General features: G+C 43.2%; 1 protein-coding gene across 1 annotated transcript; it reads right to left on the bottom strand.

Moving 5' to 3' along the window:
• On the bottom strand, positions 1–23,638 carry AOAH (acyloxyacyl hydrolase (neutrophil); the record flags this gene model as incomplete). The annotated part of the gene is made up of 10 exons (XM_010083651.1): positions 1–129; positions 4,231–4,307; positions 7,529–7,625; positions 9,183–9,242; positions 9,323–9,381; positions 11,989–12,161; positions 17,683–17,757; positions 18,355–18,391; positions 21,574–21,656; positions 23,547–23,638. Coding segments are annotated over 10 exons (882 nt in total), but the record flags the coding sequence as incomplete, so codon positions are not given.
• Positions 23,639–27,438: the final 3,800 nt, after the last annotated feature.

Here is a 27,438-nt window from a genome sequence, read left to right on the forward strand (position 1 = left end):
TCAGTGTCCACCTTGATCTTTGAATATGGCTTCAATCTGGTCATTGAATGGATTCTCCTTCCCAAGCACTTGAGGCCATTCAAGCAGCATCTTCTGCCAGGTAATGCTTGTTCCGAGGGCTGCAGCAATCTGCAAACAGCACAAATATTACCAATTTCTAGAATTTAGCTGCTTTATGACAGTGCTTAGGAGACCCTATCATAAAGAAGACACCTCTGCATAGCCAAGTGATGGACTGTAACCTCTAGCCAAAGAAAACACCCTGGTGCAGCTGCTTGAATAGGGGAAAAATCCTTCTGAAGAGTAAAAATAAGATGAGGACTATATATCTTCACCTCCCTGACCAGTCATTCGGTCTAATGATATTGTGCCTATGATGTCTGATCCATAAACTTCTGTTCAAAAGCCCTAGAGTCTGATCTCCCCTCTTGGAAAGAAGAAAAAAAAAATAAATTTGAAAATATTTCAAAAGCACTGCTTGGTTACAATGCATAAGATTCTTGCAAGCCCAGAGGAATTCCTGCTCCTAAATGCCACTGATACTTCTGACAAATAATCTCCCTGCTCTCCTATAAGGAAACCATGGGTGTTGAGGAAAAAGCGGCTCAATTAGATCTAGGTTCAAAACTACCCAGCTCTGATGCTCTAAATTCGTACCTGCTGCTGGTTGTCTTCAGAGCTTTTCTCCATAAGACCTGGAGAAGCAGTAAAATAGCTTTTCTCCTTGCTATCAGAACCACTCTGGCTTTCATAAGAGTTTTTGCCCTAGAAGTTATACACCAAAGAGAAATGGTATCTGCTATATCCCCAGGGTGAAAAGCATCAGTGGTAGGAAAAAAGGGGAAGAGAGAACAGCCCAATTCTCCTTTAAGCAAGTTTTTGTACCCTGGTAATGCATTTTTCTTTTAATTTCTGACTCACAATTATGTCCTGCTTATATGGTAACTTTAAATCCTAAAACTCTGACATGGTTTATAATTTTGAGGCTTACATAGGGCTAACAAAGCCTTTTTATTAAGGGCCAAGAAGCATTTATGGAATCAAACTGAATACTGATGTTTCAGAGTTTGGGGACAGACTGTAGCATTTGGAGAATTTTTATTCATTTCTTAAATCCTGTGCTTTTTGAAAGAAAGGCTGTAGGGATGGGCCAGGAGACAACACCTTTCTTTTATTGAGAGGTAACGGACAGAGACACTTTTGTGGGGTGGAAGCTCTTAGGCTCTTGTTGCTTGAGGTTTTTTTTCATCAGCGTCTGGCTATCTGTTTCCTCCTTCTGCACCCAACCGGTGATGGGCACGCCTCTCAGCAAAGTGTAAATACTCATCTGATATGTGTCCTTTTTTTTTTTTTTTTTTTTTTTTCTCTCGCTGGAATGTGCTTTGCTGTGTCTTAAGGAAAGAGAAAAGGGAGAAGCTAATCAGGCTCAAGCTGTGCTTTCCTGCCTGTACATAATCATTAAGAATCTTCCAAGCGTCTCAAGCTGCAGTCTGTGATGCTCAGGGCTTTCGCGTTCTCCCTGATAACTTCATAAAAACAAGAAACGAAGCCGTTTAGGCAGGATCCTGTTGAAATGCATGGCCCCGTCATCCAAACAAAGCAATCAGCTCTTCTAGAGAGAAGGAATGTCCTGGGAGCCATCTGGCGCTCAGAACGGTTTGCTGTGGGAATTCATCGTAAGGGAGAGATGATGGAGAAAAGGCCCTGGGCTTCCGCTGTGGTCAATGGGAGAAGAAAGTCAGATTTCTTACAAGGATAACCAATCCGGACTTCAGGAAACGGTGTCTCAGAGTTAACTTGGGAGGACTAAGTGATGCATTTTGCTTTTAGGTGCCAAAAATAAATGGTGTGAATTTCTTTTACCTATGGCCTGAGCTGGGTGTTTTGGGAAAGAGCCTCATAGAGCCCAGTTTAGCTTTGAAACGTAAAAAAAAAAAATGCAGTTATGCCAAGAATGAGTGTCTTGTTTGCAGCTTTCTGTTTAGCAACAGGTAAACATGCAGGAAAAAAACCCTCTTCCTCCCTAAGAAATTTGCAGTAAGGGGATGTAGTTCTGGACCTGGATAAATAAATGATCTCTTAGTGTTTATCCCTTCTTTCAGGGGTTTTTAAATGTAAAATAGTGCCTGGAGTGGGAACTATGTGGGCTAGTTTTTCCTGCCTGAGTGTCCTAACACTGCCTTTTTCCAATGCATGAAAAAAACAGAATAGCTTTAGTGGGACAAAGGGAGTGTTGCCTTTTTTATTATTTTCTTTTCTTCCTTCTTGCAATGATAAGGACACAACTCTCAACTAAGAAGGTTCAATTCCCTTCCACATCCCTCCTGCACAGCTGGACTGCTGGACTGTCAGATACACATGCTGACACCTGCTTCTGCCAGCAGATGTTTTAAAATTATTTTTTAATTAAAGAGACAGCAGATAAACACAGGTGAAATCCAGGGGCTGCCATCAGATACCAGCTTATCCTGCCCTCTGCTGCATTGTGACAACTAGGGATCACGGTCCTTGTATCCCTCATTCCAAAGTTTCTCTGCAAGATAGTTTCTTCTGAAGGTAAGAGCTAAAATGTTTATGCTTTCCTTGGAGCACTGCTCGATTATAAAATTAGTGAATATCTGTCAAGCGCTTTGAGATCTTCAGAGAGCGAATTTGTTAGAAATGCCCAGGCTGGGTCTTATCCATTGTGTTTATTAGTCAGGCTGTATGTGAGGTGTGGGGAATAGCTGCAGAGGTTGAAGTAATAACCCTCGTTCCTTCGACAAGCATCAATCCTCTCCCACTGGCAGCCTGTATGGCATGAAAGCTGTACCTGGGCAGAGACATAAAGTAAAACTTTAAATAAGACTAGTATGAGGAGGGACTGAATTGTTTATAGTCTCTCTCAAGTGTCCTTCTAAATATCACTCTCTGCTCACACTTCCCCTTCTTTTTATTAAGAGAGCCTCTCTTTTGGAGCAGAGTGCGACGTCTCAGTCCAAACAGTGGTCTGTTGATAACAGTCTTCCTTATACTAGCAGGAAAAGAAAAATGGATTTTAAGCAGTGGATGTTTGCAAAAGGCTAATTAATAAATCCTGGAAGGGCAATAACTCACTTGAAGGGAGACATATCTACAGCTGGCACCTTGACTGTAAGGGTAAACACACCTATAAAAGCATTAAAGTCAACCTAACAGCAGGAGGGGGAGATCATAACCACCGCAGGATGCTGGGTCCAGAGGGACTGGAATATGGCAGCGCTTGGCCGGATCCTACAGCTTGGCTCTCCAGGGGCTGTGTGCAGGTTTGCAGCTGCCCTTCAACACCCTTTTGTCATTTTCTTTTGGCTTAGGCAGGATCCCTTTAAGAGAAATTCTTGCTGCCTTCACCTCTGTGTTACCTTCCAGCTGCTGGGGGGATACGGGATGTGGGCAAGAGCCTGGATGGAAAGCTGGGATGTGGCAAGCTCAGCTCCACCGGTGGCCTGTTGCTGGGGTTATAAGAAGCCTCAGGCCAGCCTCAGGGTAAGACATAAAAATAAATCAAAGACCTTTTCTTCTTCACTCCAGCCTCTTCCTATTGCAGTTTCCCCAGATGGCGGGTTTGGGAATGGGCTTCATTTCATCACTGTTTTCACTCTTGGTTCATTTGCCAAGTTTTCTCTAATTGCTTCCGTGCTTGCAACGTGCTCCCGTTGAAGTGCTTCTTCGCAGACTGCTCTCCCCCAGCGTGGAAGACAGCATTGCGTCGGCTTATTTGGTAGTGGGGTTGAATATCTACGGAGTGTTTTCTCTACGGTTTTTCTCAGGGCGGTACGGGGAAGTCTGGCTGCTGCTTTGCTTTCTATGCGTGTTTGGAATCTGAAGCTAGTGCACAGAAAAGCGATTGGTTTTGTTTGTGTCTGATTGCAGGACGTGCTCTCTTTGAGCATTTTAGAGAGTCAGAAAAAAGCAACTTTGCACTCGGTTGGCGAACCTAAGCACGGACTTAGAGTGGAGCAGCTGCTTCTCCTTCCCTTTCATTTATTTCTGACTGTAAACCTTCCCCTGACACCCGTCCTTGGAGGCCAAGCAAGCCCGAGAAGACTTCTTCATAATATCTAGCCTCAGAGCCTAAAGCAATTTAAATTCATAGCTTCAAAATAAATCTTTGTTCCTCTGAGGAGCCCTGGCCTCCAAGGCTGAGGCTGCAGGGGTGGAGCAGGGGCTGGGGTGGAGGGGACTCTCGGGTTTTGGGTGCTGGGTTTTTACCTGGCTGGGGTGGAAGCCATCCACCGGTTCGATCAGCTGCCAGGGCTCACCTCCCATCTTGTGCCACTCCTCGGCCGCTGTGAACAACACAAGCAGAGGGGTTACCACTGGTGAGTGCATACGCACGTGCCCGGAGATGTACCCTCCTCTTCCTCAAAGCACCGCTGGTGCTTTTAAGCACAGGATGGCTCTGCATGAAGATTTTGATAATTGATATAAAGTCATCAGAGACAATATTGTGTACAATCCCCCCTCCCTGGGGCAGTATTTATGCCTGTATTTTTAATTTTTTTTTCTCTGTGATACTTAGGCAAGGAAGTGCTTTGGACGCAAATGACCATAAAACAATTCACTTTCCCTCCCAACTAAGATGGATGCTGTAGCAAGTAAGGCTGTAAATTGTTTAATACTGATTTAATACTTTTGCATTTCCCATTTTAGTTGCATCTTCAGCAGCACACAAAAAAGAAAAAGAGATAAAACAGAGCTTTTTAGAGAAAGAGACGGTAACACGATATCGCATGGGGTGATGTCTGCAGAAATAGACTGTCATTTTCAGTTACTTCTCTTCTGAGCGGTCTTTTTCAACTCCAACAAAAATAACCTTTTGAATTACACAAGCATGACATTCAATGCAAATGATGCTGTGCTGTAAGCCCCAGAGCCATTAGAGAAGTAAAAAGCTTTCTCTCTTCGAAAGGACTGTGGAGTGATCAAACATGGGACTAGTGGATACGGCATTGCCAGTCTGTAAATTCAATGATTTCTTTCGTAATGACAGATGATTAGGAATTCTTAGTAGCATTATGCAGGCATCCACCATGGAGTGGAACATATAGACGCACAGAGTGAGCTTGTCTAACCCCTTGTATATGATGTTATATGTTTATTACGAGGCTGTGTGTTGTGTTTTACTTTGCAGGGGAACTACTGTTCCAGTACCAGAAATAGCAGACCAGTAAGTAAGGTAAGTAATGGTTACATCAAGGTAGGTGAATTTAGACCATTATACTTGACCTCCAAAAATCCTAGAGCAGTTGAACACCCACTGAGTATGTCCAGAATTTGTCTTAAAAGTGCCTATGGCCTTGGCTAGACTAGACTACATCTTGGTCCTGTCCACACCAAGAAAAAGCCAAAACAAGCAACCGCTATCCTATTTATTTGCACAGCTTCTTAAAGGAACCACTAAGTTCTTCAACCAAGGGCAACATCCGAGCTTGAACTTCCATCCCAGTGTTCTCAAATTTGAATCCCAAGAAAGCTGGGAGCTGCTATGTGTATATATACATATACATATACATATACATATACATATACATATGTGTGTGTGTGTGTGTCCTGGCCAGCCTGAAATCAATGTACTCACCACAGTGTGCAACCACTGCGAAGTATTTGATGTCTGGAGAGTTTATGGGAGGATTTGCACTTGCTTCAGAAAGAAACCAAAAAAGTAGGTCAGCAGCCGTAGCTGGCTTTTGAGCGCTGACAGCTTTGCTGATGGGAAGCTTGAATCGTTGGCTCCAGGGCTGCAGGGAACTTTTTGCAAAGTGTCATTCAGAGCTGATGTTTGTATTATGTTGCATGTGTGATTTTGTTTACCTCATTTATTTAACGCGATGTAATCAAGAACAGCAAATTATATTAGATGTTTCTTTTCGTGAAAGCAAATAAATTACCTAAAGTTAGTCATTTAACTTATTAAAGTAATTTGCCCACCCAGCAGGTAGTTTGTTCCAAATCCTAATGACTTGTTAAAATATTAAGTAGCTGAGGCAAAAGCTGCAAAGAGACTTGGACATCCTGAAACTCTGTGCTCCAACGTCAAACTTGATCGTGGAGCCCACCTCCCTGAGATAAGGTTTTGGCCAGAAAAACTCCCTCCCCCATCCTCCCTACTTTACCTCCTCCATGTGGTTTGCATGAGACCCAGCACCAGCTTCCTGAGTTGGGTCATGGAGGATAAAATAAGTTTGTGAATTTTGAGGGGATTTGGCTGCAAAGGAGATTTTGCAATAACCTGAGGTGCCTCAACAGCTTCGTGCTTCCAAGGAGAGCCAGGCACTGATGGAGAGAGGTGTTGGAGATGTGCACTTTGGAGTAGTGCCAGGGTGCTTCTGTCCCTTCGTGGCTCTGTTTTCAGCTGTTTGAATGCTGGGATTTAAAATGTAGTCCCCAGGCAACATTTTTCAAGAAGGACCAACATGGAACTAGCTCTCTATGTGAATATAAAACCAAGGAAATGCAGATCAGGGCTTTTTTCCAATTATTATATACTAATTTTGGAACACACAAATTAATGTTATTGGGGAGGGCCCCCAGGTGGCCAGGGCTGGAGATCCTGCCCTGAATGGAGGCTGAGGGACGGGGGTGGTCCACCCTGGGGAAGAGCTTTTGGGGAGGCAATGAGGATGGGAATAAGTTAAAACATGGGAAGTTCAGGCTGCACACAGGGAAAAAGTTCTTTTCCTGCTTTCCCATCACTATCTAACTACTTGAATATGTTGCTCACCTCAGTCCCTAACCTCATGCTGATTCTTTTTGCTGATTCTTTTTTTCAGAAAGGAAGAGTGAGTGTGCTCATCCTTGCAACAGAGCTGGGCTGATGCTGGGCGACGCCTCAACCTGGACCCACGCACATCTCGTGAGGGAAGCAGAGCTAAGAGGGATCCAGACAGCCCCACAAGGACACTGTCCACTCATGGTAAAGAGGAAAAGATTCTGGTTCTTTTATTTTTTTTTAAGTATCAGTTGCAGAAGGACATGATTTAGATAATGTGCTTGCCTGATGTCACAGAAGATCACAGAAGGATGAGTTTTGTAAACTCTTCAAGTCAAAAGTTACAGTAGTATAAAAAAAATAAAACCAAATTGTATAGACTGAGATAGGTTTGAGATTTATTTTTTCTTCATCAGACTGAGAACCTGCCATGGACAAGCAGGAGGCATTTTTAGCAGAGGCTCATCTGCTGTCCCTGTCACCTGGCCACCAACACCCCTTGCCACCCAAGTGCAAATGGCCAGAGTGCTGCGCACCAGGAGCAGTGGGGAGGTTGTGGCCCCCAGGCTGGTGGTGGGGTCTTGTCTTGGCAGAAATCTGTGGTTACCCCAAGCAGGGAAGCCGGGAGATGGCATTTAGGGTCCTCCCTTGTACCCAGCCCTGCCAGCAAGGTCACCTAAGCTGGGTGGCTATGCTGCCCTTCTCCCAGGACAGAGCTAAAATATAAGGAGCTTGCATATCAGCAGCCCAGCACTTGACTAAATGCTTTGTGAGAAAGACAGGGAAAAAGCCACTTACTTTGTCTCAGTGGGAAATCCATGTAGAAAACATCAAAGTTGGCAAATTTCTCAGATCCTGCTATTTCTTTCAGGACGTTGGAAAGTTGTAAAGCTCTCTGAAAAAATCAAGCGATTTAATGACAATTCATTACTACTCATGCTGTTTTTTGTGGATTCAGCTTTTGTCACCGATGCAAGCTTTTGAAAAGCTAATGTTGCCCTTTTAGCTGGGGGAAAGGAGGTGGAATTGGGGGTTCTTCATCGTAACAGAGACTTGCATGAGCACCACCAGCCTTTGGGCTACCCACCATGCAATATGTCATTGCAGGTTGCGCTGAGGCCTCGGCTGATGTGACAAGTTTAATACAGCATCTGGTTATTTTACTGGAGACCTCTTCTAGGAGTGTGTCTACGCCTGTATAAATATTCTGAATTTCTCTGTTTCAGTGGCTTCTTGATGAGCGGCATCCCAGTCATTTCCATTCCTTTTAAAGAAAACGGAAACTTCATACAGGAAAAATATTCTCCTTTCCCATTATCCTTTGTGCCACTGTGTTGTGGGTGTTAATGCTTGTCTAGCAGACCAAATTCTGCTCTTACTTTCAGCAGAGCAAATTACCTCCATTGAGCGCCTACATAACTGATCTATCCAGTGTGATTTCTACAGCCGTAGCAGAGATCAGGATCTCCTAAATATTTAAATGGTGTGGTCTGGATAATAACACAGACAATTAGTTTCAGACAGGGGCTTAGGAAGAAGATTAATTCACACCCTGCAGACATATGAATTGTTCATGGACAGAAGTTATGTGTGCTGTATGTTCTGTATTGTTGGTACGAATATATAAGCTGCGAAGATTAATCAATTGCCTTCTCTGAAGTCAAGAGGGACAGGACATAAAATGAAACACATATGTAAGCCTTGGTGAAATTAAGGCCATATTTTTTGTTTAGTGAATGTAAACATTAATACAGCTGTACCCAGAGATGACACCTTTGACGATATTTGGTTACTGGCTCTTTTACATGGCTGCAGAGGGATGCTGAGATTAAAAAGCAGCTGGTACCATAAGGGAATAAGTGGCTGATATTATGTGACATTCCCTTCTGGAGACAGATTTTTACAGCAAGCTTAAAAACATCATCTCTGTTCTGTCTGTCCCCATTCCTTCACTGAGCCTGGATGCTCCTTGGTCATACCATCTGGCTATTAAGTCCCCAGAAATGTGTTTGAAGAAGATTTGCACAAATCCCAGATGAAGACAGGGGAAGGCTCTTGCTCTCAGGGACTCTTTCCTCTGCCCGCAAAATCTATGCATTTGGCTTTTCATACTCACAGCTACTCGATCCACAAGCCTTTTCTTTCTTATCTGTTTTCTCCTTGAAGAACATGAACCTGAACAGTTTTGTCTCAGGGAGGTCACATCCCTTGAGAATAAATTTGGGCAGCTGAGAGGTTGAAAAGGGAATACATTTCCTAATCCCTTAATTTAACCACGCTGGGTTCTGGGACGGGTTTGAAAGGATGGGTACAGATGTTTCTGCATCTTCTCCCGGCCTTTGAGAGAAAAAAGTGTGCTGATGTGTCACCTTTGAGATATGAGGCTTATATCCTGAGATACAGAGACAAACTGTAAGAGCATCTGTCCCACTGCAGCCTCATCTAGACTTACCTCCGAGGTCAGATTCCTGAGGGTCTCGTTGGGGGTCAGCCAGCCGCTACAGGGGCTCACCTGGGCAGGCACGGGGAGCGGGGCTTTAGCAGCGGGTCGAGAGGAACAGGGGGCTCGTAAGCTACAGCCGGAGACCTTACCTCGAGACAGTTGAGGAAAGCATAAAGTTGACTGTATGTGATATCCCTGTTCAGCTGCCCTGCAAAGCACAGAGGGGGAAACTTCACTGATGGCCAAATATAACTTCATTTTGCAGGTCTGCATGTTCCCATGCATTAGACCCCTCTGTGGGGAGAGGCACCCCAGGAGCCCCAACACCCTCCCCAGGTTACCCTCCTGCCAATAGAGCTGGGATGCGACAGAGATGACACCGATGCATCCTTCCCGCTAAAGCACCCATGTCCCCACAGCATGCAAAGCTGCTTTCGCTTTTCCCACATCCTTCTCTGGCCTTTCACAGGTGATTCGTCTCGCACACGGGGTTAGTCATTGCAGCCTGTGCCCATCTCCTAAGTAAGCGACTGATATTTTATCATTATCCTTTTGCGGGGGGCCTCTCACTCTCCAAACAAACAGTGGTTGCAAAGCTGAAGGGGAGGTTAAAGGTGCCTGTATATACTCTGAGTTTTGCATTTACCTCGCAGAGATTAGCCTTAAGAGGGAGGAACAATTTTGCTGTCGCGGAGGGAAGTGGATATGCTTGTGTGGGTGAGCAAATTCAAGCACCGAATCAAACACCCAGCTGCCGTTCCCTAAAATACACTGTGCTGCGCAACAACCTGGCTTGCCAAGAAAATTACCCATTTTCTTGACCTTTTTGCTTCCTTGCTAGCTGCAACCAGAAGGGAAATCAAATGGCTGCTCTGTTCTCTGAGTTTGCAGTGCACCAAGTGTCCCATTTTTTATTTGTTATTTTTGCAGCGCTGAAATATGCAGTTTTTGTTGTTGCTGCTTCAGGAACTGCAAAGTATGATCTTTCCCAAGTGAAACAGACCCCTCAGGTTATTTTGCAGCAGCTCTGTGATACAGATGCAATTCCTGCCTATCGCACAGCTGCCCAGGGAGCAAAAGACGGGGTGCTCAAAGATCTTGTGTTGCTCCCGGATGGTGGGGATGCCCTGGACCCACATAGCCTGAAGCTCTCCATCCCTGGGATGGGCTGACGTGGGGATGAGGGATTTGGAAGAAAGCCAGACCGACGTCTGGTCATGCCTGACTGGTATCCAAGTGGGGAAACCTGCTTGCAACACGTCAGAGAATCTGCCAGAAGTGATGTCTTGCTGCGAAACGTGTTGCTTTGGATTAACTGGGTCCCTCCAAGGCAAATCAGCCCCTCTGAAAAATTTCCAGCTGGTCCTATAGCTAATCACTCCTGACTTGACTCATGCCCAAAAGAATGCTACGTGTTGTCTCTGATAATTAGATGTCCGGTAGAGGAACCGTCCTTGTGACAAACGTATTCAAGGAAAGAAATGTGTTTATGTGACTGAAAAATAATTATCACATCTCCCCCTGCTCTGCAAGGGACAAGATTTTTTTTTTCTCTGTTTTAATTGGTAGTAGTATAGTACTTACTAGAAAAAAAATGTAACAAGGCATCAGGAATAGAAATGGAGACCCCAGGCTTCCTGAGAAGAGGTGAGTACTTTTGAAGAGTAAAATAACCCGTAGTAGATAACACAGAAGCTGTGGAGCCACTGGCAATGACTGGGGAACCTTGGGGAAACCACAACACAGAGTCTCCTGAAAGCTCTAGTACCCAGTGGTTGCCAAAATAATCTGAAGATATAATCTACTGTTTTAATGATTTGATTTAGCTTCTCCCTCTCTCTCTCTCTTTGCTGATGAGAACTAAGATTACGACAACTTTCCACTTGCTCAGATGCAAAAGAGATTCCTTTACCCAAATACAAATCAGAACATGCTGTTGGTCTAAGATTTGGCAATAGAATCTCCACTATGGCTTCTTGCACACAGTCTACACTGAAGAACAAGAGACTTAACTTTAGCTGTTTGCATAGAAACTTTCTTTACTCCCTGCAGAAAGTATTTCAAATTCTTTATTCTTCATTACGGTGACTGCACTCTGAGGGAACATCCCAAAACTTGCCTGCACTTGGTGCGAGGTTTCAGTTACCCCTGTAGGTAGCATAGGAGGTGGCAGGCACCCAGCACTGGTGGGAAATTTATTTCTCTGATATCTAACCAGTCTTTCACAAATCCCTGACTTAATCTTCTGTCCTGGTCTACATCCAGTTTACCAAGGCATCCACCAGCCAGCGAGTGGAGGTGTTCAGCAAATTTCCACCTCCACCTGTAACAACAACCAGGATGAAGCGCAAGCAGGCTGGCTGCAATTTTTGGGCCAAGGCTGAGGCAGAGCAGCTTGTTTCCATGTCCACAGCATGTGTTGAGCATGGTTCAGAGATGAGTGGGTCCAGCTGGTGGGTGAACCAGGCAGGACAGGGGTCTGCCCTTTAGCTGCCCTGTCCTGCGCTGAGAAAGGTAAGCTGGCTCTCTTACTTCTACTGCATAGCCAATATCATAGAATCATAGAATTATAGACTGGTTTGGGTTGAAAGGGACCTTAGAGATCATCTAGTTCCAACCCCCCTGCCATGGGCAGGGACACCTCCCACTAGCCCAGGTTCTGGTCTGTCTCATATCTGTATCTGTCTCATAATTCTCAGATTTCCCCCACTCTGTCAGGTTTGCTTGAATTTGTCAATATATTCATAAATTCAGGGAGAGATGGCAACATGAGCAGGCAGATGACAGGAGGAACCCCACAACATCTCCCATTTACCTAGAGGATGGTATCTGTCGTGCAGGTTATCCCAGAGGAAGCGCCCATCCACCAAGCCTGTTAAAATCACGTGGCTGCCGTTTGGAAGACAGGAATCCAGGTATCGCAGAGCTTGCAGCACGTTGGAGAACATTGCTTTGGGTGTAGTCATGTGAGCCAGCGTGTCACGGTTCCTGCAGAAGAAGAGGTTGCCAACAGGTCATCGTGTCAGGTAATACTGTGCCCCCAAAAAAGGGCACCTGAAATGATAGCACTTTCTTCTTTGCTCTTCTTCCACATTAAGTTAGCTATATAAAATCTTATAAAAATGATGCTATGTGTTTTAGACCCTTATTGTTATTGCCAAAATAATGAGTGATATCGAAATCTCCCTCAGTGTAACCTTTCTCCCTGCTAAAAACAGACAGATACCTCTATTCTAGAGTGACCTCCTGTTGTGTGTAAACCTTGGTGGGCAGCTAAGCATCACATTGCTGCTTCCTCGCTTCCTTCCCCACCCCTAGTGAGATGGGAGAAGAGGAAAGGAAGAGTAAAAGCAAGAAAACATGGAGGTCAAGATTAAAAAAAAAGTTATTGTTCAATAAGCGAAGGAGAAGTAGAAGAAGAGAGAAAGCAAGCAAAAGTGATGGAAAGGCAATCACTCATCACTTCCCATGGGCAGACCAATGCCCAGCCAGTTCCTGAGCAAAAGATGGCTGACCCCCACTAAAATCCCCTCCTCTCCCTTTTTATTGCTGAGCATGATGTTACATGGCATGGACTATCCCTTCGGTCAGTTTGGGTCATCTACCCATTTGTGCCCCCTCCTAACCTCTGTGAAGAAATAAGCCTTAGCTCTCCTACTGGTTTTACTCCATAGTTTGCAGATGAGTTAGTCTTTATGTACAATGCAGAGAGGTGAATCAGAGCCATGAAGCAGACGATGACCATGTTGGTTTCCTCTGGTGTTAAAAATCCACGTAAAACTACTCCAGTAACTCTGGCACCTTGCTCTTTGTAGCTGTTGCAGAGCATCTTAAGCCACTTGATGCAGAATCATAGAATGGTTTGGGTTGGAAGGGACCTTAAAGATCATCGAGTTCCAACCCCCTGCTGTGGAAGGAGGAGGAGGCTGGAGGGAGGAGGTACTTAAGATAAAACTGTCCTCAGAAAGGTTCATTAGGGTACAGCAGCTGTGGCAGTGTCCCACATGGACTGAACACCCATGTTTTGTGGCTCACTGGCAGGCCTGAGCTCCTTTGAGCTCAGGTTTATCCTTCCCCTCTTGCATTTAGCTGTAAATGCTGCAGGGAGTGAAAAAAAAAATAAAAAAAAAATCCTCAAGTTGAAATAAATTTCAACTTATATAAGAAAAACAAACAAGCAAAACCACCCCAGGCAGCCTAGAGAACACTGCTCTAGTTATGTTATTAAAACAACCTCTTTATTACAGAAAAAGCATTCACCTGCTCTCCCCCCGAGAGCTCTCGCTGTGCTCCCGTGGTGCCCATGGCCACAAGTCCTCACTCCGGCAACACCTGGGAGGTAGCACAGGGCCAGCTCTGGGTAAAAGCTTCTTGTTGTCCGGAGATGTCCCATTGCCCTCTCTCAGAGTGAAGAGTCAGTAGGGGTTGGAACTAGATGATCTTTAAGGTCCCTTCCAACCCAAGCCATTCCATGATTCTATGATAGGATGGAAAGAAGGATGCTGTTGTGTCCTTCCACAAACGCCTGGCAGCGCCAGGATGGCCTTGGCCCCACTGGGGCATGCAGAGCAGAGCATGTAAATCCATAAGTTGCCTTTTTTGATTTGGGAAAGACAATAAAGACATGCATTTGCAACACAAGCTCTTAAAAGAGCCTCCAGAAATAGCAGCAAGGGCACCATAGCATCAACGTGTGGGGCCGTGCATGACATAGACCATGCACACTGGGAATAGTGTTTTCATGACAGCTTTGGTCCTGCCTTGATGGTGCAGCTCAGCTGGACCAAGGCTTTCAGAGAGAAAGCCTCAACACCTGCTGAGGAACTGATCTCACTGCTCAAGAAGAAAGGCAGGGGATGTCCTTCCAAGCAGTGCATGAGGTTGAACTTATGTCCATCCTTATTGTTGCAGTGGTTTCCACATTTTCTCTTCCTGGGCTTGTAGGGAAGCAACCAGCTCAGCAGCTGGGAGGCTCCATCCAGGTCCTGTCCCTGGGAAAGTCCTTTCATCTCCTTCACGGCTTTCCAGAGTAAGAGAAGGGCAAACGATGCTTGCAGTGCCGAGTGAGCTGCTGGGGAATCAGGTAGGATTTCTCGTCAGTGAACACCGCAGAAGCAGGAGCTTTCACAAGCATTGGTGTTCTGTCTCGAGGCATTAGAAATGTTTGTTCTGGGGGAGGTGGACACTGACTCCCATGTGGGAGAACTGTGTTCCTTGGCAAGTATTTGGGATTCTTCAGTGGGCTGTGTTTTGCACACAAAATAATAATTAGGTGAGTTCCCTGGGCCCAGTTTATCTTAATGCAGGATGTGCTGCTGAAGCGTTTGAGACTTTCTGGCTAGGGAGAACTGAAAAACAGTATTAAGATTCAGGTTTATCCTTGTGACAGCCACCCAAGCAAGGCACTTTGGAGATAACACTGCGGTTCTGCCCCTTAAATTACTTCATTTCGCCTACAGGTGTTGGCAGCGCTTGATTCCCAAATACTGCTCTGATGTAAGGCCTCTCCCGCAAGTAAACATATCAGTGAGTCAAAATTAATATGACATTCATAACTCTGCTTGTTCTTGCCATTCTCTGCTGAAGTCATGCAGATATTTCAGTTCATTTCTTCACATTTCCTTTCTGTGAAATTAAAACTGACCAAGAAGCAAGCCATCACGTAGGTATGTTAATTTTTAAGCACTGCCATAAGGACTTCAAGGTGTTGGGTGAGCACCAGGGATGCTGGGGTACCCTCGCATGTCCTCCCTGGGAGGCAGCAGCCAGGGATACCCCCTGCCCACCCAGGACATCTGCAAGCTGATGTTGGCCATGGTTTATTGTGTCAGAGCATGGCAAGCGGGCGTTAATGTTAGGATTCTTGCTACATTGCTGCTGGGTATTTCAGGGAGCATTCCCTGTGCCCCTATAATACACAAATGCATATCCTTGGATGTGCCACACAGCTCCTGGGTGTTACCCTGCTTTGCTGCTGTCACCTTTCAGTTTGTTGCAGATGCCATAACTGCAAAGCTGGGAAAGAGAGGCTGGAGAACCGGTGTCTTATCCCAAATGAACCTAATACGTGTGACAGTTGTACAGCATTTGAGACTGCTGGTGCTTATTATTTTCTTGTCTGATTTTTTTTTTTTTTTTGTGTTCCAGGTCTGTGTGTCCCACATTTACACCTCAGTGGGCTGAGAGATATCATTGCCATCTGTCTTTATTTTTCTAACCCCCGGTGTTTGGCCACCCCAGTGTGGAGACTACTGGGAACGTGTAACACCGGCTGCCAATTTAATTATCTTTCTCCTCTACAAACACCCGTATTACTCATTGCCCTGCTCTTCGCATAGGATGACATAGTGGCATTTTAACAATGCTTTGGCTAGGAGCTGTGTCTCTGGTGTGCTCAGAAGGTAAAATACAGGATAAGACCATAACAGCGCTATTACTGCAGTTTAAAGCTATCCTTGAAGAGGTTTGGTTTTTTTTTATTTGTCAAGCCCTAGGTTTAAAGTCAAGCCCATCGGATGCTCTGCATCCTCTGTAACCTCTCTGGGTACATCAGAGGCAGGGCAGCTACACACAGTGACCAGAAGCTGAAAAAATCTCTCTCTGCTGTACATCCCACTCTATGGAAACAGCACGTTGCATCCGTTTCCGTAGCATCTTTCCTTGCTGGACTCATGGGGATCACTGCAGCCTGATCGCCTCTTTTGATGCTGCAAATGTTTTGGAGGAAAACAGACAGCAAAGAGAATTTGAGCAGATAAGCGTCTCTGCCAGGTAATGGATGCTGGGATAAAAAGGCAGTGGAGTTTCAAGTAATAAATACTGGTTTGGAACACATAAATGGGCTAGGCAAGGCCAAAATGGTTTAAAGTTGTGGAAAATGTCTTTTTACTGCAGGCAAGAATAGAAAGCAGTGGTAGAGACAGGGGAAGTGAAAGGAATAACCTGCAGAGTGAGGACCAAAAAGAAGGAAAAAGAAGTGCCTTTAGCAAAGACAGTGAAAGAGCAGAACTGACACTTGTGCACACCGGAGCCTGGGCCAAGCCTGAGACTCTAAAATCTTTGCGGCAGGAGCCACGGATTTGAGAAATGGTGCTATTTGGGGTGGCTCACCATCCTGGGGGGTGGCTGTAATGATACCTCCATAAGCTTTTTAATAAACAGATGCCCAGGACAGTCTTCTCAGCAAGTAGCAAGAGGTCTGTGGCTGCTTTTCTCACTCATTTGAAGGGTGGTGGCGTTACCTTTGAGGGTTTGTGCATCCTTCCCATAACAGGAGGGTGATGCAGTTCGGGGAGGGGGCACAGAAAGAGCATGAGCACCAGAGGGAGATGCCAAGGATGAAGGTTTCATGGAAGGTTACTTCTGTGTGCATATCCCGTGGTCAGGGAGGTGGTGGGGCCAGGGAAGGACCTAAAAGGTGGCCCCTGTGGTCCCACTGGCCTTTGGCCATCCCCATCTGGTGCACAACACCCGATGTGCAAATTTTCAACCCAAGCACTTGTTGTTAAGTGAAATTTTAGGATATCAAACCCAGGATATTTTAATGGCAAAGTCTGACAGCCTGCATAATATCTCCAGCTTCATTATACAACCTGCAGGTGAGACTTCAAAAGCTTCAGAAGGGGACTTAGCTGAGCGTGCGTCATTTATTAAAATTAGTGTTTTGAAGGTCTCTGAATACATCAGATTTATTTCTTCCGCTTAAAAGAAAACCTGAATATTCATCATGGTGAATATAATGTTACGCTAACAACAGCACTTGGACCACCTGCAAAACCAAACCTGTGGTAGGGATGTGCTGTGCACTGGCCTGGTTGCAAGGTGTTTTCTGCCTTCCCAGTACCAGGAGGAACAGAAGCATCCAACCAGTGACCTCTTGGCACCCCTGCAAGCATTGCTAATGGATAAGACCAGACCTTTAATTTTGAAAGTATTAGTTTTGAAAGCTTCAGTTCATTCTCCTGCTGGGCTTATGACGCGAGTAAAGCCAGAAAGACAAAACGCCTCGTCAGGAGAGCACAGCAAAGACGACAGGCGCTGTGCAGCAGAGGCAGGGTAAAAATAGACCTCGACAGGGGACTACGCTGTCATTCTTCAGAAAAGGTAAATCAGTCATGCTCTCCCTCCTGACAGGAGGTGGCACACTGGGTAAGGCGGATATGCATGCTTTTAAACTCTTTTTTTTCCACACCCCCTGTTGTTGTTACACTTAATTCATCTGCAAAGTTAGAAATATTCTGCTTCAGACATGTCATTGGTCACTTTATTAATACCTTATAAAAGAAAGAAAGGAAGACAAGCTCCATATGAGGACTGGTAGGTGGCCGTGACAAATACAGGTAGGGCAACAACCAGCAGAAAAATAAGAATGAAGCACAGACCAATAGCAAAGAAAAATGCCATCATGGGGAAGCACAAAGCAATGAGACATCGATGTCCAAGCAGCCAACAGTACCCTGAAGAAGTCACACTTATGACACTACAAATGTTAATTTGGTTTACACCTTACCCATTGCAGACATCATTCCCAATGGTAGCGTAGATTACTATGGCTGGATTGTCCAGCAGCTGGTTTCTGGCCAAGCTAAAAGATAAATACACAGCTATATTAATGGGGAAATAAGTTCTCTGTGTCTGAATCACACACCATGCTTGTATGAGATCACATTTGGAATTAGCTCATCTAGACGTGGCCAGTTCTTAGATGACTATGCTTCTATGTTTGGGAGAGGGCTTCTGGGGATTTTTCCCTATAGTTCTATATTTTAGTAAAGTTTCTTAAATATAGTTTTTTTCACTTCTCCCTTTTGCCCCTCGCGAACTTGTCTTTTTTGTTGTTGTTGTTGTTGTTGTTTTTCCTGCTGGCTGTCTATCTTTATATTATTTAGAAGACAAATCAAGTAGTTTCATTTTGGGGCAAAGACATAAATCAGGATGGGAAGTTTCTAATCAGAGATTGGAGAAGAAGACTATGCTTGGCTGACAGCTAAGGATTGGGCTCAAGCTCAAATCAGGATGTGGTCTGAAGTTCGGTGCTAGAGGGCAAGGATCCATTATTACTTTTTCTGGAGGAGAGAACAATACTTTCCTTACAGTGTTTTGCTTGTTTCTTTCAAAGATGTAGGACTTCAGCAACACTTCCGGACCCCCAGTCAGCATTTGAGTCCCGTTGAACACTCACCTTTTTATTAAATAGAGGAGGTTTCCTGAAGAACCACCTGATCACACACAGTGGGAATAAGAGACATAATACAACATGGTTATAGTGACAAACAAAATGAAGTGCAAAACCCAACTTGATTGTGTATTTTCAAGAATGTAGAAACATTAAAACCAAATATGGAACAAGCCATCTCTGCAACTTTTTTGGGTGCTGGCATTATGAAGTAAAGCTATATTCAGGGACCTGCTGCCTCTTAACTTGGGTCCCACTCTTCAGACTGTAGAAAATCATCTACTTTTAAGTGCTGGGTTGTTTGGATCTGGCTTTTAATCCAGCTCTGGCATCTTCTTCCCATCTGTTGAACATAGTAGTCTCTTGTAAACCAGCCAACCTGACTTGTCAACAGTTGATCTACTTTTAACTCTCCCTATAAATTGCAAAGGGAACTGTTCTCACTCTTCTGAGAGAATCAGTGTCTCACAGCTATACCACGTTGGGACTGATTCAGGTCCTAAACATAGGCATCAAGTGGCATTTTTGACATCCCAGAGTATCCAAGACACCTGCAGCAGGGATGGTAGATACAACATGGGGTGCCTGAGAAATTGTGCACTTCTGGAGAGGCAGCTGGAGGTGGGAAAGATATTGTAAAGCATCTTAAATAGCACTAGACACCAACGTTTGGATGTCTGCATTGCTCTCCCCACCAGTGGCAGACTTAGGAAAAATAGTATTAGGCCAGCTGCACCCCTCCCAAGAAACCCTGCATTTCAATGGCAATTCATCCAAAGGGTTAGATGCAAATCTTTCCTCCTCCAGGAAAAAAGCTAGCTACACCTGAGCATCTGTGAGAGCCTATAATCTTTCACATATCTTCAATGACAAAAGCATTCCCAATTAGGAAAGCTTTTCTGCATGAAACTTACCAGCAGGTCTTTAAAGGCTATGCATACACATCCCAGCTACCCACGGTGCACAATTCAAACTCCATTACCTGCAGTGCAAGAGTGATGGCAAACGAGGAGCCAATAAAGGCTTTATCTTTTGTCCAGTATTAGACTAGGACCATGACTACAAGCAGCTCACCGCACAGCGATGTACAGAAACATAAACTTCAGAGAAGCAGACTCTACACGTTGCATTTGCTTTTATTTTGCAGTATTTTCACTCTCTCCTCTTTTCTTGCTCCTTCTCTTGTATTACATACACTCCCTCTGTTCTTCACTCAGCTCCTCCCTTCTCTCTCACATCTCTTTTCTGCATTGTGCCTCTGAAGCTCGCTTTGAGGAGCAGATCCTGTCCTCCCCGCAGCTCTTGGGGGGAAACTCGTGGACAGAACATCATTAAATCCCTGCTGGATTGGTACAGGGGAAAGATCTAAGAGATAAACCCCTAAGGCAGCAATAATACACTTTGCATTTTAATAATAGTGCTTTTGTTATTATCACTCACAGTGATGCCAACTGCATACATCAAGGAATCCTTTATGTTTTAAATAATCCAGTTCTTCCAAGCTAAAAATGAATATATCTGTCTGCTGCTTCTCTTCCTGAGGGTCGCCAGTCCATTCAAAATCCAGCCCTTATGTTGAGAAGCTCTTTGCAGCAGAATAAGAGCCTCACAAAATCCTTAGAAAATATGCCTTGGAACATAACTACTGCTAGCTGATTTTTTTTTAATGTTAAGTAGACCTTCTTTCAGCTAGAGTTGAACACCCCCCTGCGAAGCCATTCTGCTCCATGGCTCCCTGGACTGGGGCTGCAGTTCCAGCACAAATAAGCCATTGAGATCGCTAGAAATTAAAAACGTATTTACAAAAAGAGTAAGAAGCTGTTCTTGGGTATGTATTACTTCCACAAGCATAGGTAGTTATAAACAGCTCCATGGAAAGCATTAGCAACAGTTACAAATCAAGTAAAAACATCAAGAAAATGCAGAGAAAAAACCTGGGTCCAAAAGTGCTGCATGGCCAAGAATGGCTTATTGCCTTCTGATCATCTGCTCCTTCATGCTGTAAAAGCAATTGGAAATGTAACTGTGCAAAGAAAAAATGTCTCTGCTTTTCCCCAAATAAACTCCAGGTGGACTAGAATTTCCAAGACAGCCCATGAAGAAAGAAAAATTATTTCTTAACTGACTTTACTGTCAGGATGCTTCTATCAAAATAAATGATCTTCAAGAAGTGCTGGAGAACATTTAGAAGATGTTCCTAACTCTGCACCTGAGAATTGATGCCTGGTCCTCACAGCTGAGGATGCCACTCACCCAGTCAAAAACCAGAAATAGCACATGGCCTACAAACCTGTGTGAAGCTGCTGGGAGGCAAGACACCAAAACCATATTGAAAACAGTAAACTCATAAAAGGTATCTGTAGAAAACCTGAACAAGCCACTTTGATGGAAACATTGATGGGGACTGTGAGCTGCTTGCTGTGCAATCACAAGCTGAAAGCAGCAACACTGGCAGTGAACAGATTTGTTATTGTTATTAACCTATATCTCATATGCCAACTCTTCCTCTCATTGCATATATCTGGGGCTGTGAAGCATCATTTTCAGAGGAAGGGTAAGTTGTTCCAGGTGGGGCTAGGTCACGTTGGTGGACAGCTTTTTGCTTTGCTGATACTGAAAGAGGTCATTTAAATCCTCCCATTCAGGGGAACTATTACACCAAATGCATCAATAGAAGCAAATCTTTACAATGCGGTGTCAGTGCAGTGATTAAGAGAAGATACCGAGGGAAGATATCCTGGGATTTTTCTATGACTTGTCATTTTTCCCCTTTTTTAAATTCCCTTCTCATTTTTCTTCAGTCTTTTGCTCACACAGGCTCACCTCCTCTTCTATCCTGCAGGTGTCTGTAGTGTAAATGGAAAGGAAATACATGGAGATGCACACAGTGAGAGTTTTTTGTTTGGTCTTTTTTTAATCAAGTCTGCGAGGGAATTGGGAAAACAGAAGAGCAGAAAGTACAACCCCCCATTGACGTAAAGAGAGCAGAACAACGTAATACAGCATCAGGTGCTGAGATGAATGGGATAAAAATGAGAAGAGCCAACCCTACTCAGATCCAGAAGAAAAGACACCGAGTTAAATAAGTGCTGTTCTCTATTTTTGCATATGAAACACATGCAATTAGGAATGGGTTTCTCTTTGTGTCTGAAAGATGTTCATTAATGCAGCATCAAGTATCAGACTAGTCAGGTTAAAAAAAAAAGTGAAAAAACCGTAACATACCATTTTGGGAAATGTTCTGTAAGTCTCTGTGATTGCAGCGATTTCTCCTGCGTAAACGTAGATACAGAGAGTCTGTCCAGCCTCTGAAATAAATGGAGAAAATGCAAGCTGCTAAACTCATTTGACACCGATGAAAACACAGCTGGTATTAAAAATGAAGTATATATGTTCTCATCTCTGAACAACTCTGTGCCCCAGTTACGTATATACTTCTATTTCACCATCTCTCTTTTTTTTGGTCATAAATCTTTTTCACCCTGAATAGGGTGGCGTAAAATGGAAGCCAAGATATATCCCCAGAAACTATGAATTGATGGAGAGTTTCTTTGAAATTCTTCCATCCAGAATGTTTTTATCCTGGTCTTTCAGATAAAGTTTTTAAAAACCTTTTTGTGGTACATCATTTGTCAAAACAATCCTGTTGATTGCTCACTAATTGACTTTTCAATTGGTTGTTATGGAACACTAAATAAAAGAGAAAAAATATTGGCAGGGCATTCATTTCTCAATGCCATAAATCTTGGGTTGATTAATCCGAAAACAGGTTATACTTGATTGTGATTAGTTCTCTTCTTTATTTTGCACTGCTGAGAAAAATGAAAGTGCAAAAGGAGAAGCCCAAAGGGAAGCTGATGAGAAGACCACGCTCCCAGCCATGAACACATGGTCACAAACAGTCCTTTTTTTTTTTTTTTTTCCTCCAGACATTGAAGAGATTAAAAAAGAGATTAGAAACTGAACACTGAACCAAGGTCTGTCACTGACAACTTCAGGGTCAATACCAAGCTTTGATCCCTTGTGAACTTCAGATTCTTTGGAGCCTAGTTAAATACTGTGTATTGAGTAGCTGGACATTGTAATGGATTTTTAAAGGCCAATTTTGCTGCTGACTCTGAAAGAGGAGGCTACATAGATCTATCTTCTCTGTTGGCTCGTCAGGTAGTACGCCACGTTAAGGCATACACCCTGTGAATGCAGCCAGGGCTGGAAGCCTGGTTTTTGCACAGGGAGAAAAAGGGAAGCACAAAGTACAAGTGTATGGTGCGACAGATATTTTTCCTGGAAAATAATATATCCTGCCAACTTTTTTATTCTGTTGGTAGAGAGCTTCTTTACGCTTGACTCATGCTTGGCTTGGCATTTCACTGTGTTCCTGACCTGTCTTAGATATATAAAATAAAAATTATCTGAAACCCAGGCCAGACCAGACGCTGTTGATGACTGTATCTTTCAATTCTGGCAGGAGTCAAGGGCCTCTTAATGATTAACAAAATTATGATTTTTCTTTTTCACAGTTAAAACTGTAAGCATTTCAAGATGGTTTGGGGTTCTTTTTTGTGTTTGGACTTTATTTTCCTTCCTTTCTGGCAGAGACTTCTTTTTTTTCCATCTATCCCTGCATCCTTCCCCATCCACATGAACCATTGTAACACAGCAAATTAGGTCACAGACGCTTCCAAATTCTTCTTTTGCTACTTCCATCTAAACGTGAAAAAAAAAGGGGGAGGGGAAGAAAGATTGTCCCAAAAAAGGGAACACCATGAAATAACCCTGGGGTTACCATTTATTCTACTGTTTCAGCAGCACAAAGGAAACAGGAGGAAGAGAGAAAGAGAAAAAAAAAACCTAAGAAAAGGAAAAAGCTCATTTTTGTTAGTTTCAGCAATGCTCCCCTTCTTCCAGAATTTTGAAAAATGTGAGTTTGGTTTTTATTTCCTCATTTTTTTCTCCTTCTAAATTACAATTTGACCAGCTCTGAAACCTACCCTGGATTTCAGGAAGACTGAGCTAGAAGAGTATGGTGCATTGTTCATATAGTTAAAAGATTTTTTAAAGTTTTAAATTTTAGAAAGAGCAGAAGCAGAGCTGACTAGCATTTTTATCTCTCCTTTCAAGCACTTTTTTTTTTTCCTTGCTGTGCTTTGAGGGACCTTGAGACTTGCTATGACTTGGCCCCCCTCCAGTTGGCTTACCCAATGGTGGAGTTCAGAAATCCAGTGATCTCTGAGAACTGGGGCCAGTCAAGCTCGTTGGTGAAAGCCACTGGGAGATTAGCAAACGATTTCTGAAAGAGAAATTTTAAAATCAACACGGTTTCATCCTCACAGACAAGAAAATCCTTTCAACATACTTAAACACTTCTTAGCTGGAACAATAACCCCTCTTTGCTCTGCAGGTACTAGTCCCAAATGCTTTTTTAAGCAACTACCCCTGCGAAAGCCTCTATGAAGATGCAAGCCATATTGCACATCAAAATGCAGTGCTGTGTCATTTCCACTTTGATTTGTGAAGGTGTCAAAAGCTGTGAAAGACAAGAAAAATGGCCTCAAGAAATTGCGCCACCTCAGAAGGACAAGGACGTGGAGTAAATTTCCAGCTCCTAGTCCAAGGGATGCTCACAAAGACAAATGCATAAATCCAGCGTGCTCCTATTGAAAACCTGTTGATGAAAAAGGTAATAACCAAAAGAAGGTCAAAACATAAAATGGGAGAACTTGCAGGCTGGTTTAATCAGTGTAATTTATGAGCTTCATTTTCTTTTGAAATAATTGTGAGGTTTCCTTAAACTCATGCTACTACGAAGAGTAAGCAGGTGGGTAATTCTTCCTCCAGGAGGTTTGGAGGTAACCAAGGAACCACAGAAGATTTCAATATTGTGGTCCCCACTAAGTCCTCATTCCCACAAGACTATGGTTTAGGTGAATAGGAGCTATGCTTGAGAAATCCTGAAACCAAGCTCTGAGCAGCCTAGCCACAGCAGATGCCAGTTTAAATCCTGTAAAAGCATATTTAACCTACTTACAGTGGATCTGCATTAGTTACCGAGGTGTAAATGGGTCTGGCTTAATTATCTTTCAGTTGGTTCTCTCTCTCATACATATATGTGTGTCCTTATGTTTATCTATATGTACATATACATACATTTTTTTTTTTTAAGACTGGAGGGAACTTCTAGATTTTTTATTCTTCAAACCTGACAGCTTTGTGTGCAAACCCAAGGGCACAGCCATGAGCAGAAGTGGAGGGGTACAGTATGGCTTGGCCATCTGCAATATCTGCCTCCTTGGCATTAAAGGTGACAGAAATACTGAAATAAATCACTTAGCATAGAAAAAGCTATAGATATGATCTCTTGCAAGTCACAGCATATAAAAGTATAAAGAGAGCCCAAAAATTATTAAATATTTTTAAAATGAATCCTTCTATGACCAGTTCTCTCATTATTTCCCGTTACCGCTCCAAAATAATATATTAATTAGACAAGTCCCAGTAATTTTTAACTGCTTTTTCCGCTGCAAACTGAGCTTAAATATGAATTAGATGGAACCTAATTGAGTTGCAAATTGGTTTGGAAGGGAACATTTGAGCCCAGAATTATAGTCGCATTTGAAAACTGTATATATGTTTAGCATTGACACTGTTCCAGCAAAGCACTTAAAGCCAGCCTTTCGAAGATATTTCAGGACTGAAGGGTGCAGATGAGTAGTTAATGGCAATTTCAGAAGAATGCTAGACCTTGAACTCTGCAGGGCTGTCGTTTGGAAAGCTTGGTCTAACAGACTGCATTTCATTTAGTCTTGGATGCGAATGTCTCCCTCTCTAGAGGTTGATCTATGTTGACTTTTAGCTTAAAACGCTTCTGAGCACAGCTTTGTTTAAATACCATTCTCTAGACTATTCTGGCTGAGAAACCATGCTCCAGCCTACGTGCCAGATTTTAGCAGAGAATTATTGTTATTCCATGAAAGTTATTCCAGCCTAGCTTCAAATGCCATATTTTAGCCTCAAATGCTCTAGATGGGTCTCATTTTGAAGGAATGTCCTCACCTCCTAGATGTGTCCTACCTTGAAACAGGTCTCCCTGAACCCTCATCCTTCTTTTGCACCAGGCAAACCACAACTGATGCTAATTGCACACACACCGAGCTGTAAGCTTCAACAGAAGGATGTCCAGACTTGCTATGGCAAGAAATTTTCAAAATCAGGGCACAAACAGGCATTGGAAAACTCGCACTCATGTTAAGTCTTCAGAAATGCCACTCCCAGAAATCCCAAAAGCACTCAAGTATCCCTTAATTTGAAGGGGAATCAGGTATTTGTTTTTACAGTGGCCATAGTGGTGTTCAAATCCATGTGATAACATTAATTATTCTAAGTATACAAATAAGCAAACCTTAGAGCTCTTGGGAAGGAACCACCTATATCTTTTTAAAAAGCGTTTCTACTCTGTAAAGCTGCAGGGGACACAGGTTTGAAATTAGCAAAATTATTACCTTATTTCCCCCCCAAAACGCAGCATCTTGGGCATCACAATACTACCTGGGAGAAAGCTGCCTGCTGGGAGAAACTTTTCCTTAGAGGGAAGCTAGAGAATCTTTTTAATAAGATTTCCACAGATCAAACTCCTGTTTTTTCTAGTGGTGCAAAAAAAAAAAGAAGTCAGTGGGATAAGTGTTCAGGACATCCCGAGTCTGCATTTAAAGAAATGTTAAATTCTTTTAATAGGAAATATATAGTATGGAACAGTTACTTTAATGAAACCTGAGAACCCCTTGAGTTTGTGGGCAAATAGATATTTACTGGATTACAGATAGAAGTGGGATTTATTTTTCTCTTTATTCAGCATGAAATAGAGATCCAAGAGTTTTAAAATAAATCTTCCTAGAAAGGGTATAATTTCCAGCACATTTATAAATACAGTGCATTTATCTCCAGATAAAATTGTCTCTAAAATGAGATTTAAAAGTAAGCTTCTATCCCAGACATAGAACAGAAAAATGCTGCATTTAGTAGCTATTTGGAAGTCAATTGTAAGCAGATGGACAGAGCAGCAGGAGCACAATATCCATTGCTAGACACACCAGCGTTTTCAGCATTAGCTTTCTGCAAAAAGCATCCACCTCAAAAAAAAAAAAAAAACCCAGTATTTCTTCTGCTTTACTAAACCTGCATGACGCTTCATTTTTAGCATCTGAATTTTCATGTCCAAGGAATGAACATTCCGCTCAATTCTTGCTGAACTTTTTAAAAGAAGAAAAGCCTGGCAAACCCAAAACCTATTGAGAAGCAGAAAGTCCAAATAAAGTTGACTCATCCCCTTCTTACAGCTGGATAATTCCCTGCCTGTAATCGCACTCTGGGTGTTTGGGGACTTACTGGAGTGATGACCAGCTAAGGACAGTCTGGGACGCAGGAGTACGAGATTGGTCAATAAACTTCAAAATCAAAGTACCTGGAACTTCCCCTATTGCTACATAGGGTGGGGAAGATTTTTGTTGGGTTTTTTTTGTGGTGGTTTTTTATGTTTTTTTTTTTTTTTTTTTTTAACTGGAGAAATAACATGCGTGAGCTATAACTTTCAAATAAGTGTCCACCTCGTGACGGACATTTTCCACACCAAGTAGTGTCTCCGAACACATTTTGTGGGAAGAACATGCTTTAAGAGGCATGATAAGTGTATTTGTGACTGTGTCATAGGTAAAGGCAATGACATCCTGAGCAGATAAAGGTAAATGACATCCTGAGCCTGCTTCAGCAAGGAAATTTCTCATTCCCATTCACATTCTTTCTTCCCTCACTCGTTGTTACTACTCCTTTACATGGCAGACTATGTGGAGCATAATCAGGGAAAGCAACCATTCTGCAGAGCCTCTTAACTAAATTCTCAGCATCTCTCCTGAAAAATTATTTCCCCACCTAATTAGCTTTAAACCTGGAATGAACAGCTGCTGCTGACGTGATGCTGATTAACAAAAGGGCCCACAGAATTGTTACCAAGTGTGAATTGCTTTACACTTGGTATGTAAACACTTGTATATGTGAAATATACATTTATATTATATATTTATTTATATATTTCATATA

Source organism: Pterocles gutturalis, unplaced genomic scaffold, assembly GCF_000699245.1.
Source record: "Pterocles gutturalis isolate BGI_N339 unplaced genomic scaffold, ASM69924v1 scaffold29356, whole genome shotgun sequence".
In the NCBI taxonomy this organism is placed as follows: Eukaryota; Metazoa; Chordata; class Aves; order Pterocliformes; family Pteroclidae; genus Pterocles; species Pterocles gutturalis.